Source organism: Capra hircus, chromosome 23 (assembly GCF_001704415.2).
Source record: "Capra hircus breed San Clemente chromosome 23, ASM170441v1, whole genome shotgun sequence".
NCBI classification, from domain to species: domain Eukaryota; kingdom Metazoa; phylum Chordata; class Mammalia; order Artiodactyla; family Bovidae; genus Capra; species Capra hircus.
This window is the reverse complement of record NC_030830.1, coordinates 40874751-40891210: the sequence shown is the minus strand read 5'-3', so window position 1 is coordinate 40891210 and position 16460 is coordinate 40874751. Positions and strand designations below refer to the sequence as shown.

Sequence of the window (16460 nt, the reverse complement as noted above, 5' to 3'; positions counted from 1 at the left end):
CTCACAGTTTCTGTGGGTCGGGAATTACAGTGGGAACTGCCACAGATCAGGAATTCCTAGATTCGCCTGGGTCTTGGGGTGGCCAGGGACACCAAAGGGGGTGGCCATTACCCACCAAAGACAAGGTGTGATGCTTACCACAGTGGCTGGCAGAGCTGAAGCAGGGGAGTCGGATGCGAAGAATCTTCCAAGTTGGCCTTGCTCCTCTGCAGAAGAGCTCTAGGCTGTGAACAGGTGTTGGATTGGATGTCTGAGAGTCATAGGCCCCCAGTCAGTCCTCATACTCGAGCCGGGTAACATCCCCAGAGCCCCTTGAGGAAGGAGCCTGCTACCTAATTCATAAACACCGGAAGGACATGCAGGAAACCAATCAGAGTGCTGCCTGTAGGTAGAGGGGCTGAGGGTGAAGCAGGGATAGTGTATCTTAGAGTAGCAAGAAAGCGCTGGGTCCCACTCTCCCAGCCAGGACGGGCTTGTTTGACACATGGGTTTGGTCCCTCGGACCCCTCTGGGACTTAGTGATATGTATCAATTTTCCCTGTCTCTTATCAGCTACGGGGCAGAGAATGAGAGAGTGGGGTGAGAGGTTCACGGGTGGGGGCAAGACTCCCTGAAGTATTCCTTTTTAATTTTTATTTTATTATTTATTTCGGCTGTGCCATGTGACTTGAGGGATCTTAGTTCCCCAATCAGGGATCAAACCCTGGTCTTGAGCAGTGAAAGCAAGGAGTCCTAACCACTGGACTAACCAGGGAATTCCCGAAGTGTTCCTTTTCATAACTTTTTTGTTTAGAACCATGTAAATAGTTCCCCTTTCCACAGCATTTAATTTATTGGAAACTTTTTTAAAGGAAGAAAAGGGTCAGCAATAGTTACAAGCCCAAGGCCTGGACCATGGGGAGTTCTCACAGGGGTGCCATGTACAGTTGGGCAGGTTGTGCACTGCTGAGAGGAAAGGGGGTGCTTTTTTCCAACTGGCACAAAGGCCCATGGTAGCTATTGGTGGTCCTGTCCCTCTCCCTACACCCAGACTCGGTGAGCCTGGGCCCGGGGTGCGGGGCTGCCCAGGGAGGAGGGCGGGCCAGGCTGTAGCAGCAAGCACGTTGCCTCTTGCAGACGCACCAGACGATCGTGGTACAGCTGCTGCAGTCCACCATGCGGCTGCTCGAGTGTCCGTGGCTGCAGCAGCAGCACAAGGGCTCCGTAGAGGCCTGCATCCGGACCCTCGCCATGGTGGGTGAGTGTCCTGGGGCGCTGGGCAGCCCCCACCACCCCTCCCCTCCCCTGCCTCCGCCCCGGGGATGCCTGCCCTCCCAGTAAATACCTTATCCCCACGTTCGTCCATCAGCTGCTCCTAGGTGGTGCTCAGTAAGTCCTCCCTGGTGTCTAACTGGCATCTGGCAATCCAGAGAAGCTGTTTTCTGCTCTGAGTCAGTTCCCCAGAGGAGAGTGCTGGGGGATATCCTCAAGCACAGTTTTTTGGGCTTACAAATGGTCTCAGGCAGGAAGGAGGCTGTAGGTTGTTAGGGAGGTGGGTAGAGTGGAGGGGAGGGGTCCCCGTGGAGCCAGGATGGAAACAGAGGCAAGAACTCCCTCTTTTTATCCCCAAAAGGGAAGAGGGCACCTCAGTCCAAGTGGGGACCAGTGTGGGGGCCCCAGCACCCTCAGCCCTGCCCCCCTGAGCCTGGCCCTTCTGGCTGAGCCCCCGTCAGCCCTCCAGCACCCCGACCCCTCTCCCCTCAGCCAAGGGCCGGGCCATCTCGCTGCCCATGGACTTGGATGCCCACATCAGCTCACTGCTCAGCAGTGGCGCCAGCTGTGTGGCTGCCGCCCAGCGGAATGCCTCCAATTACAAGACGGCCACGCGGGCCTTCCCCCGAGTCATGCCCACAGCCAACCAGTGGGACTACAAGAACATCATCGAGAAGCTGCAGGTGGACGGGGCGCGGTGGCAGGGCTGCTTCTGGACGGGCCTGTGCTCGGGGTGTCCTTTCTGGACTGTCCATTCCCACCCAGAGGGAGCTGGCTAGCTTGTCCCATCCTGGGGGCCGCCAGGGGCAGGGGCTCCGTTCCAGGGCTGGCTCTCACCAAGGGGGCTGGGACGCCTCTTGCTCGAGATAGCACCTTCGTGTTTCTCTCTCACCCTTACATTGTCTCACTGGCTTCCAGATGGGGCGTGGTGGGTCACTGTCCTCCTGTGGCAGAAGACTGAGGCCCAGAGAGGGCGAGGGGCTTGCCCAGGCCTGCACGGAGCTAGAGGAGGGGCTGGGGGAAAGGCCAGGGTGTGCTGGGGGCTCCGAGCAGCCAGGTGTCCCGCTCTGTGCCTGGCGGCTCTGCGGGCCCAGAGTCCTCAGATGAGGGCGGTCAGTCTGTGGGGCCGTTTGGTGCTGGGGAACGGTGGTCACATCCTGGTCATCTCTTGGGCCTGGGTGGCCTGCAGCTCGCCCAGCGGTGACCCCGCCTTGCCCACCGCAGGACATCATCACTGCCCTGGAGGAGCGGCTGAGGCCCCTGGTGCAGGCCGAGCTGTCCGTGCTGGTGGACGTCCTGCACTGGCCCGAGCTGCTCTTCCTAGAGGGCAGTGAGGCCTACCAGCGCTGCGAGAGCGGGGGCTTCCTGTCCAAGTGAGTGCTGATCCAGGGCCCGGGGGTGCAGGGGCACAACGGCCCAGGGTGGGGAAGGCCTGGGGGGTTGGGGGCGGTGGCCGTGCAGGTGGTAAGGGGCTGCCCCGAGCACGGCCCCCTCCGCTGCGGCCAGGCTGATCCAGCACACCAAGGACCTTATGGAGTCGGAGGAGAAGCTGTGCGTCAAGGTGCTAAGGACGCTGCAGCAGATGCTGCTGAAGAAGACCAAGTACGGGGACCGGGTGAGTGCCTTGGAGGGCTGGGTGCCAGGCGGGCCTGGCCACGGGGGGCTCAGGGCCAGGCCCACCTGGCTGGATGGTAAAGGGGGAGACGGGCTGCCATGGGCCTTGCTCCCTTCCCTGCAGGGCAACCAGCTGCGCAAGATGCTGCTACAAAACTACCTCCAGAACCGGAAGTCCAGCTCGAGGGGGGACCTCCCGGACCCCATGGGCACCGGTCAGTCCTGTGTCCCCCCTGCTAGGCCTCTAGGGAGCCAGTTCACCCCAGGCCTTTCCTTCCCCTCCCTCCACGCTCCTCCCTATGTGACTTTCCTGCCTCCAGGCTTGGACCAAGACTGGTCGGCGATTGCAGCCACCCAGTGCCGGCTGGACAAGGAGGGGGCCACCAAGCTGGTGTGTGACCTCATCACCAGCACCAAGAACGAGAAGATCTTCCAGGAGAGCATCGGCCTGGCCATCCGCCTGCTGGATGGCGGCAACACTGAGATTCAGGTGTGCCAGTCGCTGAGGCCCTGTGGGCGGGCATCTAGCCCCAGGGGGCAGTGCCAGTCCAACTACTCGGCGGCTCTGCCTCCTGTGTCTGCTCTGTGTCACGTGGCCCTTTTCCATCCTACACCCCTGTGCTGCTCCATCCTGGCCTGGGCCTGTTGCCCACCATCTCTGCCCCAATTATGTCCACCGTTCTTGCCTCGCAGCCTCTGCTCAGGCCTCCTCCCTGCCCTCCCACATGCTCCTTAGCCTGGAAACCTGCTTTCTCCAAAAGCCCTCTCTGATGGTCTTACCTCTGTTCACTTATTTGTTCATTCATTCTGATAAGTTCATGCTGAGTGAGTGCCTTCTGTGTGCCTGGCAGTGCTCTAGGCTCTAGGACAAAAGAGCCAGAACCTGTGTTCCCTTAGTTCTTGTACCCTAGTGGGGACAGCAGTCCCTGCCTGCAGTCCCCATGTAATACCGAGAGCATGCGGACGGTGATAATGCAGGAAGGGGCTTTGGGGGTGCTGGGCCAGGGGAGTCTTAGGAGCAGTCATCGGGAAGGCCCCGGGAGGGGAACGTTTGAATGAGGACCTGGAAGTGCGTACGCGGAGAAGTGGGGCAGGGGGCAGAGCAGGCAGCGGAAGCTGTGAAGGGGAAGTGGCTCCTGTGGCCAGAGGGGGTGGGGGAGGGGTGGCAGGTCATCACGTGGCCTCCTGGCCCCCTTGGGCCTGGGCTTGCCTCTGGGGAGATGGGGTGGCTGCAGGGTTTTGAGCAGAGAAGGGATGTGACTTGGACTTCAGAGTGACCCCTCTGGCTGCTGTGTGGGGAACTGATGGGGAGCCAGAGCAGGTGTCAGTGGGCAGGAAGCTCGTGCAGGCCTCCCACATGGCAGTCGCTAGCCCTCCCCCTCGACCTCTGCTGGTCCCAACTGTCCCCACCCTGGCCTCAGGCACAGGGTGCCGGGAAGTCTGTCTCCCCCACCTTGACCCTGCAGCACAGGAGGGAGCCTTCTGGAACTGCACCCAGGCCCAGTGCTGAGGTGCCCTGCCCCTCCATCTCCGCGTTCACCCCAGAAATCCTTCTACAACCTGATGACGAGCGACAAGAAGTCAGAGCGCTTCTTCAAGGTGCTGCACGACCGCATGAAGCGGGCCCAGCAGGAGACCAAGTCCACAGTGGCCGTCAACATGAGCGACCTGGGCAGCCAGCCGCGTGAGGACCGTGAGCAGGCAGACCCCACCTCCAAAGGTCAGGCTCAGGGGTGACTGAGGACTGGGGCGGGAGGCAAGGTGGGTGGGCTGAGTTGTGAGCTTGGGAACGGAGGGTGAGGGCGAAGGTCTGAGCACTCCCAGAAGCCCCAGCCTCACCAGGCCTCACCCCGCAGGCCGCGTGGCCTCCTTCTCGATGCCCAGCTCCTCATCCCGCTATGCGTTGGGCCCCAGCCTGCACCGGGGGCATGAGGTGGGTGAACGCGTACAGAGCAACGAGATGGGCACGTCCGTGCTTATCATGCAGCCCATACTGCGCTTTCTGCAGCTGCTGTGTGAGAACCACAACCGGGACCTGCAGGTGAGGCCCCGCCCCGCCCCTCCCCTCCCCAAGCCCCCCCCCTCGCTGCGCCCCACTCTGCCCCACTCTGCCCCGCCCCAGGGGACCTGGGGACCTGCTCCCCTCCCTGTGCCCTGCCCCTCCCTGTACCCTGCCCCACCTCCCAAAACTTGCACGTACTCTGCGCCCGGCATCAGGCCTGGGCACCATGGCATGTGTGGCTCCGAGGCCGGCGAGGCCCCATCCCTGCTGCCCATGTGATTGTGGTCCCTGGGCAGGCCCTCCCTCCCTGGGCAGGCCCTCCCTCCGTGCTGCAGCGGCGCCATGCGCATCCCTCCCCATCCTCTGCAGAACTTCCTGCGCTGCCAGAACAATAAGACAAACTACAACCTGGTGTGCGAGACACTGCAGTTCCTGGACATCATGTGCGGCAGCACCACAGGCGGCCTGGGGCTGCTGGGGCTCTACATCAACGAGGACAACGTGGGCCTCGTCATCCAGACCCTGGAGACCCTCACCGAGTACTGTCAGGGGCCCTGCCACGAGAACCAGGTGAGCCGTGGCAGCTGCGTGTGGTTACGCGGACCCGGGGGAGGGCGGAGCAGGCTGGGCAGGGGGCAGGCCCAAGCCCCTGGAGCTCCCACGGGTTCTGAGAGGCCCAGGGCCCCGTGTCATCCCCACCCCTGTCTCCCGCCAGACCTGCATCGTGACGCACGAGTCCAATGGCATAGACATCATCACCGCGCTGATTCTCAATGACATCAGCCCCCTATGCAAGTACCGAATGGACCTGGTGCTGCAACTCAAGGTGCGGCCCGGGGCGGCCCCTGTGAGCGTGCGTGGGTGTGCACGCTGGTGTGTGTGTTGGCTTGCTGTGTCTGTGCCGTGTGGGGATCGTGTGTGAGCATGGGTGGCGTGCAGGGGTGTGATGTGTGCATGCTTGTTGTGCACACGGGTGCATGTGTGAACAAGTGTGCTGGCTGTACACTTGCTCTAGAAGCGGGCATGCTCTGGGTTTATCCGAGGGCCTCATGTCCATGCCTGCTGTGTGGGCGTGGGTGTGCTTGCCACAGAGTGGGGGAAGGCGGCCTGGATACACAGCTCCCTTCTCAGCAAGCCCTGGGGTCAGTGGGGAACAAGAAGCCCATGAGACTTGTGGGCAGAGGCTGTTACGGAACAGTCAGTGAAGGGGTTGGGGGCCCTCAGACTGTGGCCTGTCTCCCACCCCAGGACAATGCCTCCAAGCTGCTCCTGGCTCTGATGGAGAGCCGGCACGACAGTGAAAACGCTGAGCGCATCCTCATCAGCCTACGGCCCCAGGAGCTGGTGAGGCTGGGCTGGTAGTCAGGTGGGGCGGTGGCCCAGGTGGGTGTGCTGGGCTGGCAGTCAGGGCCCAGTCCTCTCTGCGCCCCAAGAAGAGGGCACTCAGCAGGCTCTGCCCCGCCAGGTGGATGTCATCAAGAAGGCCTACCTGCAGGAAGAGGAGCGTGAGAACTCAGACGTGAGCCCTCGTGAAGTGGGCCACAACATCTACATCCTGGCGCTGCAGGTACCAGCCCCACCCCACGACCCCTGGCAGGTGGACCCACCCCTCGGCCACTCCCCATGACTCTGCTGCCCTCCCAGCTCTCCAGGCACAACAAGCAGCTGCAGCACCTCCTGAAGCCTGTGAAGCGCATCCAAGAGGAGGAGGCCGAGGGCATCTCTTCCATGGTGGGGGCCCAGAGGACAGGGGTGGGTGGGGGCGTGGCTAATGCTGAGCTGGGGTGGGACTTATATTTAGGGGCGGGGTTAGGCGGCAGATTGGATGGGATAGTATCTGGGGGTGAGGCTAGAAATTGAGAGCGGGGCTATGACCTAGGGGCAGGGCTGAGGACTGAGCGAGACCTCAGAGCCCGGCTGGAATCTGGGATGAAGGCGGGGTGGGGTGGGGTGGGGTGGAGATGCTGGCTGAGAACCCGTGGGAGCAGCCCTGGTGATCTCGATGTAACCGGAACAGCGGAGTGGGGACAAGGCTGCGGCCTGGTTCTGGGGCGGGTCTGGAAGCCTGGAGGAGGACCTCAGGATGCACCTAGGCAGGGTTGTGAAGGGCCCTGACTGCCCCGCAGGACTGTCTCCCCTTTGGGGCTGGGTCAGGTCTAGCTGGGTGTCACTCACTGCGGTGTAGCTCAGGGCAGGGCTCAGTCCCGGAGGCGGGGTCTGCCAGGCCTGACCCGGGCACCCCTACCCCAGCTCAGCCTCAACAACAAGCAGCTGTCGCAGATGCTCAAGTCCTCAGCCCCGGTGCAGGAGCAGGAGGAGGACCCGCTGGCCTACTATGAGAACCACACCTCCCAGATAGAGGTGGGGCCCGGGAGCGTGATGGGGCGGGGCCATCAGTGGGGGAGGGGCCTCAGCGGGGCGGGGCCGAGGCTCGGGTCAGACCAGGCACCGTGTCTGTCCAGATCGTGCGGCAGGACCGCAGCATGGAGCAGATCGTGTTCCCCGTGCCCGGCATCTGCCAGTTCCTGACGGAGGAGACCAAGCACCGGCTCTTCACCACCACCGAGCAGGATGAGCAGGGCAGCAAAGTGAGCGACTTCTTCGACCAGTCCTCCTTCCTGCACAACGAGATGGAGTGGCAGCGCAAGCTCCGCAGTGAGGACCGCGGGCGGGGGGGGCGGGTGGGCACGATGAACCGGCTGGAGCTGCTCGCTGACGCCCCTGGCGCCCCCTCGCGCCCCCTTGCGCCCCCCTCGCGCCCCCCTCGCGCCCCCCTCGCGCCCCCCTTGCGCCCCTCTCGCGCCCCTCTCGCGCCCCCGTCCCGCCCCCCTCGCGCCCCTGACGCCTCCCTGATGCCCCTGACGCCTGCCTCGCGCCTCCCTCGCGCCCCTGACGCCTCCCTCGCGCCCCTGACGCCTCCCTCGCCCCCCCTCGCGCCCCTGATGCCCCCCTCGTGCCCCTGACGCCTCCCTCGCGCCTCCCTCGCGCCCCTGACGCCTCCCTCGCGCCCCTGACGCCTCCCTCACCTGCTGGTGAGGGCCCCATCACCACTCCAAGGAGGGACCCAAATCATGTTTTGCTCCTGAATTGTGGCCTGAGGCTGGTGGGCCCCGCGTGGGGTGGGCAGATGATATTAACCAAGGACCCCCCTTGCCTGCCCCCGCCTCTCCCAGGCATGCCACTCATCTACTGGTTCTCCCGCCGCATGACTCTCTGGGGCAGCATCTCCTTCAACCTGGCAGTTTTTATCAACATCATCATTGCCTTTTTCTACCCCTATGTGGAGGGCGCGTCCACAGGTGAGGACACCTCAGGGCAGGCGGAGGGCCCTGAGCCTTCCATGCCCCCTCCTCTGATGTGAGCAGGGCCTTGGGGCCAGCCAGGCCCCGAGGGGACTGGGTGCAGCATGGGGAGCAGTGCCCTCTGCCCTCTGGGTTCTGCACCTTATCACCAGGGCAGTGCCCTCTGCCCTCTGGGTTCTGCACCTTATCACCAGGGCAGATAGGGCCCGTGCGCTCTGGAGTCAGCGTGCACACACACACATGTAAGGCAGAGAGCAGTTTGGTAGCAGCAGCTGGAGGCGGTAGCACCACCTCCTCAAGAGGCAGGGGTGATGGGCGGAGCCCTGCAGCCGGGTGGCCAACTTACAGGGAAGGCTCCCGCGAAGGGGGAGGCTTCCTGGGGTCTGTGGGGTGGGTGGGTGTGAGTGAGCCGCCCTGTCTCTGCTCCCGGGCCCCCAGGCGTGCTGGGCTCCCCGCTCATCTCGCTGCTCTTCTGGATCCTCATCTGCTTCTCCATCGCGGCCCTGTTCACCAAGCGCTACAGCATCCGCCCCCTCATCGTGGCGCTCATCTTGCGCTCCATCTACTACCTGGGCATTGGGCCCACGCTCAACATCCTGGGTGCCCTCAACGTGAGTGCCAGAGGACCCCAGCCCCCACCCCTCAGGGTTCATCACGTAGTCGGACCTGAAGCGGGCCTGCTGCCTCCCACTGGCCACTGCTCTGCCCCATCCCTCGGGCCCTGCGCTGGGATCATTACAGACCCGAGGTTGGGACCACTCTGTCTTCTCCATCCTCCTGGACAACTGAGGGCAGCAGACAGTCAGAGCCAGCCAGCCAGGAGCCACTTTGGGGCACCAGCTTCAGGGCTGCTGGGTACCCAGAGTTGTGAACTGCCTGAAGGCACGTTGAGGACATCAAAGATTTATGTGTTATGACAGTTTCCTGACAGAAATAAAGTGCCTCGAGCAAGTGGGGGGTACCTTTTTGTAACTTAATTATCATAAAGGCCAAGGGTGTTCTTCTCTGACCTGTTCTTTTCTTGCATCTTACTTTCTTTCTGGTGGCTCAAACGATGAATCTGCAGGAGACCTGGGTTCGATCTCTGGGTCAGGAAACTCCCCTGGAGAAGGGAATGGCAACCCACTCCAATATTCTTGCCTGGAGAATCCCACGGACAGCGGAGCTGGTGGTGGTCTAAGTCCATGGGGTCGCAAAGAGTTGGACACGACTGAGTGACTAACACTCACTTTTCACTTCTTCCTGAAGCTGGGGTCCCCCAGGGGCCTTCTTCTATTCTAGTTCCAAAAGCATTTCAGGGAGCATTTTTATTAATGCCATGTCTCCCATGCTGAGCAAGACCAGCTCACATGCACTCTCCTGAAGACCTGGCCTCTGCTCTGGGCCTGGGCCCAGGAGTGGGGGGTTCAGGGTGGGAGGTAGGCCACCAACCCCCATGCCCTGCACTTGCCCACAGCTGACGAACAAGATCGTGTTCGTGGTGAGCTTTGTGGGCAACCGTGGCACCTTCATCCGGGGCTATAAGGCCATGGTCATGGACATGGAGTTCCTGTACCACGTGGGCTACATCCTGACGAGTGTCTTGGGCCTCTTCGCCCACGAGCTCTTCTACAGCATTCTGGTGAGGCCCCGGTGGGGATGGGGCTGTGCAGGGAGGACGGGCGGCTGGGGCTTCCTGCCTGTTGCTGGCAGTTCCCCAGCACCAAGCCTCTTGCTGCTGGGCTGGGAGGAGAGGATTTCCAGTGTCCTCATCTACTGGACCCAGCCTGGCCTTCAAAACCTGGTGGCTCCTCATGGTCCCATCTCCCCTGTACAGTGGGGATTCAAGCCTGGACCCTGGAGCCAGACCATCGGGGTTTGCATCCAAGTGTGGCCCCTCCTAGCTGTGTAACCTTGGGCAGGTTTCTTAACTGCCTGTGCCTCAGTTTCCCCTTCTGTAACGTGGATCATTAACAGCACCTGTCCTCCAGAATAGCTGTGAGGATGAAGTGAGCTGCTGCACGACAGTCCTGTAGAGCGTCCTTGCAGGTAGCGAGCGTGCCGTCAGAGCTGGCCGTCTTCCTCGGCCGCGCTTGGTGCTCATTCCGCCCTCATGCTTTCCCTGGGGCCCCTCCTTCTGGGGCTTTAGGACTCTGGGCTCCTCGGAGATGTTGCCCCCGATGGACCTGTGGGCCTGGTTCCACCCGCCTAAGCGCAGACCTCTTTGGGGGAGACGTGGGACCCAGTGGGAAGCAGGCAGCCTGTGGGTCCAGCCGTGTCTTTTCTGCCGCGCAGCTCTTTGACCTCATCTACCGTGAAGAGACGCTGTTCAACGTCATCAAGAGCGTGACCCGCAACGGCCGCTCCATCCTGCTGACCGCCCTGCTGGCCCTCATCCTGGTCTACCTCTTCTCCATCGTTGGCTTCCTCTTCCTCAAGGACGACTTCATCCTTGAGGTGGACCGGCTGCCCGGCAACCACTCCAGAGGTCTGTGGCGCCTCTCCTGGGTGGGGGTGGGGATGAGAGGCCTGCGCAAGTGGAGCACTTATCCCGCCAGGCCCCGCTGTTTCTCTCCTTGGGTTCTGGGTGGAGTCTTAACTCACACCAGCCTGCCTCCCTCTTCCCTGGGACAGACTGTGGGGGGTGGGAGAGGCTTGAGTCACTCTGGTTTGCAGACCCTGTGGTTCAGGTTAAACTCGGTACTTGTGGGAGCTGCCCGTGTGCCAGGGCTGGGGGTGCAGAGCCTCTCCCCTGTCCTTGGAGCGCAACCCTGCAGGGGCAGGTACACGTAGACCCTTCACTGTAGCCTGACAGTGGGGAGCTGGTAGCATCGGGGCAGGCTTCCTGGAGGAGGTGATGCTGGAGTCAGAACTAGGGACATGATGAGGCCAGGTCCTTGGACCTCCTGACCTTGACCCTGTCCCCTCCAGCCAACCCCCTGGGGATGCCACACGGAGCTGCCACGTTTGTGAACACGTGCAGTGGGGACAACGTGGACTGTGACTCAGGAGTCTCTGTGCCTGAGGTCCTGGCAGGTGAGGGCAGTGTGTCTCAGGAGTGGGGTGCAGTGGGGGTGGATGCAGACTCCTGGCCGGGGCTGAGCACGTGCTCCACTTGTAGAGGACGAGGAGCCGGACAGCACGGAGCGGGCCTGTGACACCCTGCTCATGTGCATCGTCACCGTCATGAACCACGGGCTGCGCAACGGCGGTGGCGTGGGGGACATCCTCCGCAAGCCCTCCAAAGACGTGAGTGCCCCGGCCCCGCCCCCAGGTCCCGGCCAGCAGGGCAGCCCAGTCTCCCCCATGTTTAGGGGAGCGAGTCGCCCCCCTTCACGTCCCCACCCCGCCGTGTGCCCCCTGCTCCCGGGCAGTTACGGGGTAGCTGTGCTGCGTCGCGGCCCCACCAGCCCAGACCAGCCCTCTAGCTTGCGGTGGGAGCCCTCTAGCTTGCAGTGGATGCTCTGAGGGAAGGCCTTGACGCCCGGCTTTCTCAGGCTGGGAAAGCCGTGAGTCAGACCGTGGGCGGGCCTGCAGCCGGGGCGACCGGGTGGGGAAGAGGCCTCGGGGTTTGGTGCAGCGTGTGCAGGCAGCCACGCGTTCCCAGGATGAGTCTGTCCCCAGTGGCACGAGGGTGAGAAGCTGCTCCTTGGCCAGGGGTCCCCTAGAATGAGTGAGATCATGTGTCCTGAGGGCAGCAGAGGAGTTGAGAGCCACTCGTCCCCTCCCCAGCGGTCAGGGGTGGGCACAGCGGAGGCCTGGCCCCCCACGCCAGACTCCTCCTTGAGGGCCTCTTCGCAGCCGCTGAGTCCCTGTCCCCGCACGTGCTCTGGCGGCGATTCTGACTCTAGTGAGGCGGGTCCTCTCCACCGTCTTCAGGGCCTTCACTCCTTCTGGGAGCTGCTGGGCCCAGCCTCCCTGCCTCCCTCCCACAGGAGTCTCTCTTCCCCGCCCGAGTGGTCTACGACCTCCTGTTCTTCTTCATCGTCATCATCATCGTGCTGAACCTCATCTTTGGGGTGATCATTGACACCTTTGCCGACTTGCGCAGCGAGAAGCAGAAGAAGGAAGAGATTCTCAAGACCACGTGCTTCATCTGCGGTGAGGCTGGGCTCCCGCCAGGAGGCCGTGGCCGTCAGCAGCCTCAGTCCGCCCTTCCTCGGTCCTGTGGCCCCAGGGAGCCCTGCCCCGGGCCGGCAGCTTGGTGACTGTTCGCTTATCCCAGAATTGGGGAGAACAGAGCCCTGCCCAAGTGCGGAGTCGTCGAGGGAGCAGGGAGGGGCCTCGAAACCCTTCCTTTACATTCTGGGTCTCAGATGAGGAAACCAGCCTGGCCTTTCTACCCCCACCAACCCATCCTCTCCCGGCCTCTGTGGGTGAAGGAGCAGGGTCCCCTGTGGGAACTGGCCCCTCGCCAAGCCCTTCCCATGCCCCCAGCCCTGGGCTCCTGGCGTCTGTATGGTCCCCACGGCGCTGTGGCAGGGCAGGGGCTGCTGCTTTAAATGGAAGCGACCTCAGTAGCTCAGAGCAGGCTGTCACCTGCCCTCATCAGTACTTGCAGCCCGAGAACAGTGCCCTCGCGGCGTCAGGAGGCCCTGCCCGCCCACCGGGGCTCTCGGATGGGGTGTCTCTCGGAGGCGGGAAGCCCGCCTTCACTGCCACGCCCTGCTTCCCCAGGTCTGGAGAGGGACAAGTTTGACAACAAGACCGTGTCGTTCGAGGAGCACATCAAGTTCGAGCACAACATGTGGAACTATCTGTACTTCATCGTGCTGGTCCGCGTGAAGAACAAGACGGACTACACGGGGCCGGAGAGCTACGTGGCCCAGATGATCAAGGTGAGGGCCTGGGGGGCGAGGGGCACGGGGGGACGGCTATGGACCCTTGTTCAGAGGCAGCAGGGGGCGGGTAGCAGCTGGAGCTGGATCCTCCGGAGCCCCCCAACCCTGCTGTGCTGCAGCGGGGGGGCCTCTGGAATAAGCCTCCAGAGGGTGCAGGTGGTGTCTGGGGCCCGTGGATGCCTGGTGCCAGGCGACCCTGCTTGTGGCGACTGCTCTGTGGCCCTTTCTGAGGGGCCTTTTCTGTTGGGGGCGAGAGGGAGGGCCGCTTCCTGAAGCCTGGGTGGTCGCAGGCCAAGAGGGCGCCTGGATGAGCTTCATACTGTCAGACTCAGGAGACATCAGCCATCACTGCCGTCCAGTGCAGTGGCGAGTGAGAAGGAGAGGTCTGGAGGGTGAAGGGAGTCCACCTTCAGATTGCTGCATAGCAGTGTGCGTGCTCGTCGCTCAGTCGTGTCCGAGTCTTTGTGACCCCATGGACTGCAGCCCCCCAGGCTCCTCTGTCCATGGGATTCTCCAGGCAAGAATACTGGAGTGGGTTGCTATGCTCTCCTCCAGGGGATCTTCCCAACCCAGGGATCAAACCCACGTCTCTTAATGTCTCCTACGTTGGCAGGTGGGTTCTTTACCACTGGTGCCACCTGGGGTTGTGCAGCCTCTAAAAGGAAAGAAAACGACTCGGAAGGGGGTTCTGTATGTGTTTTGAGTCTCTGTTTGGACTGGTCTTGAGTGCAGGCTTGTCTGTTGGTCTGAGAATTCAGCTTGCAACAGGTGCCCCCGCCCCGCCACCACCTCTTAGTCTTGGGAAGCGTGGTTTCGCCTGAGTGTCAGATGCCACTGCCCCTGGCAGAGCTCGCCCCCTCAACATGCCATCTGCCTGACTCGCGCCTTCCTGGGGTGTGGGGCCCGCTGGCAGGGCGGGGCGGGAGGAAGGAAGGAAGGAGAGACGGGTCTGAGTGCAGAGGCCCGTCCTCCGCCTCGCAGGGTGTGAGGAGTAAACGTGATCCCAGCGCCACAGCAGGAGGAGACATGGGCTGGAGGAAGTCCGCCTATCTCCGCTCCGTGCTTCCCGCCCGCACAGGGTCACTCAGGCCCCGCGGGCAGGACCCGGGTCAATTCAGATTTTCCCATGACACGTCCCTGGGGAGTAATTTGGCCGTGGGTGTGGCAGCAGGCTTCCCCCACATGACTGCTTTTCTAGAGGCCTTCCTGGGCTGGGCCTGAGTGTGTTCACCCCACGGGGGATGTTTTTCAGAACAAGAACCTGGACTGGTTCCCCCGGATGCGGGCCATGTCCCTGGTGAGCAGCGAGGGGGAGGGGGAGCAGAACGAGATCCGCATCCTCCAGGACAAGCTCAGCGCCACCATGAAGCTGGTGTCCCACCTCACCGCCCAGCTCAGCGAGCTCAAGGAGCAGGTGCGCCCCCTACGGCGTGGCCCCCGCTGGCAGCCCTGGCTGTGGCCAAGGTCCCAGCCCGCCTGCCTGGGGGCGGGGAGGGTGGTGGGGCCTTTCTGCTTCCTCTGCCCCCTTCCTGCTGGTCTTCCTCTTGGGTCTGGGGTGGAAGACGGGGTCCCTTGGAGAGCTGGATGGAGGGGAGACGAGGCGGCCCCTACCCCCATGCTCCTGAAGGGCAGACAGGCAGGGCTGAGCGCGACCTCGTACAGGTGGGGCCTCCCTCGCGCGCCCCCTCACCCCCACCCTGCAGCTGCTAGACTCTGGCCCAGGCGCTGACGGGTTAGGGTGATGGGGAAGTTAGGCCTCCTTCCGCTTCTCAACACCCGCTCTTGCCCAGTGTCCTCTGTGCCATCTGGCAGTGACTAAATACGGTCAGGCAGCCCCTTTTAGGTGGGGCACTCTCCCAGCTGCACCAAATCAGTGTTTGCGAAACGCTAATTGAGGACCAGGGTTTGGGGCTGACGGCCCTGCTGCACCCTGGGGGTCCTTGGCCAGCTGCCAGGGCCAGCGGGGAGGGTGGGCTCTGGGCGGCCTGATCCGACCGCTGGCGTCTGTTTAAACCCAGATGACGGAGCAGAGGAAACGCAGGCAGCGCCTGGGCTTCGTGGATGTGCAGAACTGCATGAGCCGCTGAGCTGCCACGGCAGGCCCGCTGGCCGCAGGGACAGTGGAGTGCTGAGGCTGGGGAGACTGGCCACCCCTTCAGGCTGGGCGCCCGCCCAACCGCCGGAACCCACTCGGCCAGACCCCCCAGGCCAGCCTGGAGGGGAAGCTACAGAGCGGACAGCCCTGCCCAGACCGAGCCCCTGGAAGACTCCGAAACTCGCTGGGCCTCGCTCGCCGTAGTGCCTTAGGCGGAGTCCGTCCTCACAGCACCGCTGCTTGGTCCCTCACAGCAGGAGCTGACATCGCTTCGCGTTCCTCCTGGTGGGTGACCAGGAGTGGGGTCTCCTCTGTACTCCAAGCACTACATTTTGGTCGCTGCCACCTCTGGCGGGACACAGTGACGCTGTTGCTAGTGATTTTAGGGCTTTATTTAACTTATTCATGGTGCCGGCTCGGCCCTTCCCAGGGCTGCGCCCCTCCCCCGGGCCCCAGACCTGCTGTAGACCCTGTAGACCTCAGTGTCCGGGGCCCGGCCAGCCTCGCGGGCACAGCGCCGGGAGGACGGGAGACCGCAGCGTGGAGCCTTGCTCCTCCTGGGCCTCCTGGGGACGGGCCCACGCCCAGGGGACTGGGCTGGGGCGTGTCAGGAGGGGCTGGTTTTCACTGCCTGTTTTCTCCTTTTGGTGTAATGTTTTACAAATCCTTTGGCCCGAGAACTAATATGTTAATTGCCTTAAATAAATGAATAAATCTAGTCCATTAGAAAAGGATGCTGGCTCCTTGGGGGCTGGAGCTGCTGGCAGAGGGCAGTCTGACCCCACCTGCTGGCCTGGCCTCACCGTGCATTCTTGGGAGATGCTGAGTGCCGTCCTGTCTCAGCGATTGCGGGACAGAATGCATTGCAATTAACTGGTTTCTGTCGTCATCCTGTGTGTTTTATTTTCTGTAAACACAGTGAGGAGTCCAGGTACAGAGGAGGTTGAGAACCCACTTCCACTTCCCAACAAGGGGTGCTGTCAGCCCTGCTAACCCCTGCTCTCAGCTCTGTTCTTGACAAGAAAGCTCAGGTGGGATCGTGGCGGTCCATGGGCGAGCACTAAGGCTCTGTGGAGTCACGCAGTTACCCTGCGGTGTCCCTGCCGGGACCTGCCGTGTGGCTGCCCCCAGAACCTGCTGCCAGCGTTGGGCCGACTAGAGCCAAGGCCCCAGGCGGCCCGCCGGCCACCGCCCTGCCCCTCGGGCCGACCTGGGACGTGGCTGTTCCATGAGGTTGGGGCAGAGGGCCGAGCAGGCTTTCCGCAGCCCTCTGCCATGCAGCGCTGCCGCTTTCTGTTGGCGGCGGGACAGGATGGCTTCTTCGGTGCTTGCCACTATGTTTGGCTCTCCCCCAGGAGCGCCTACAACAAAAGGGA

General features: G+C 62.7%; 1 protein-coding gene across 1 annotated transcript in view; it reads left to right on the top strand.

The window, feature by feature from the left end:
* Window positions 1-15973, top strand: part of ITPR3 (inositol 1,4,5-trisphosphate receptor type 3) — a 68009-nt gene extending 52036 nt beyond the window's left edge. Inside the window, exons 34-58 of the mRNA XM_018038897.1 lie at window positions 1117-1237; window positions 1744-1934; window positions 2476-2624; window positions 2758-2866; window positions 2990-3080; window positions 3186-3355; window positions 4411-4585; window positions 4722-4906; window positions 5237-5437; window positions 5583-5693; window positions 6116-6211; window positions 6333-6434; window positions 6512-6598; window positions 7118-7228; window positions 7330-7522; window positions 8041-8166; window positions 8608-8780; window positions 9626-9790; window positions 10444-10636; window positions 11080-11184; window positions 11270-11397; window positions 12084-12249; window positions 12826-12986; window positions 14242-14403; window positions 15008-15973. Of these exons, the coding sequence (XP_017894386.1) occupies window positions 1117-1237; window positions 1744-1934; window positions 2476-2624; window positions 2758-2866; window positions 2990-3080; window positions 3186-3355; window positions 4411-4585; window positions 4722-4906; window positions 5237-5437; window positions 5583-5693; window positions 6116-6211; window positions 6333-6434; window positions 6512-6598; window positions 7118-7228; window positions 7330-7522; window positions 8041-8166; window positions 8608-8780; window positions 9626-9790; window positions 10444-10636; window positions 11080-11184; window positions 11270-11397; window positions 12084-12249; window positions 12826-12986; window positions 14242-14403; window positions 15008-15076 (3540 nt within the window). The 3' untranslated portion in view covers window positions 15077-15973. The remainder of the gene's footprint in view (window positions 1-1116; window positions 1238-1743; window positions 1935-2475; window positions 2625-2757; window positions 2867-2989; window positions 3081-3185; window positions 3356-4410; window positions 4586-4721; window positions 4907-5236; window positions 5438-5582; window positions 5694-6115; window positions 6212-6332; window positions 6435-6511; window positions 6599-7117; window positions 7229-7329; window positions 7523-8040; window positions 8167-8607; window positions 8781-9625; window positions 9791-10443; window positions 10637-11079; window positions 11185-11269; window positions 11398-12083; window positions 12250-12825; window positions 12987-14241; window positions 14404-15007) is intronic.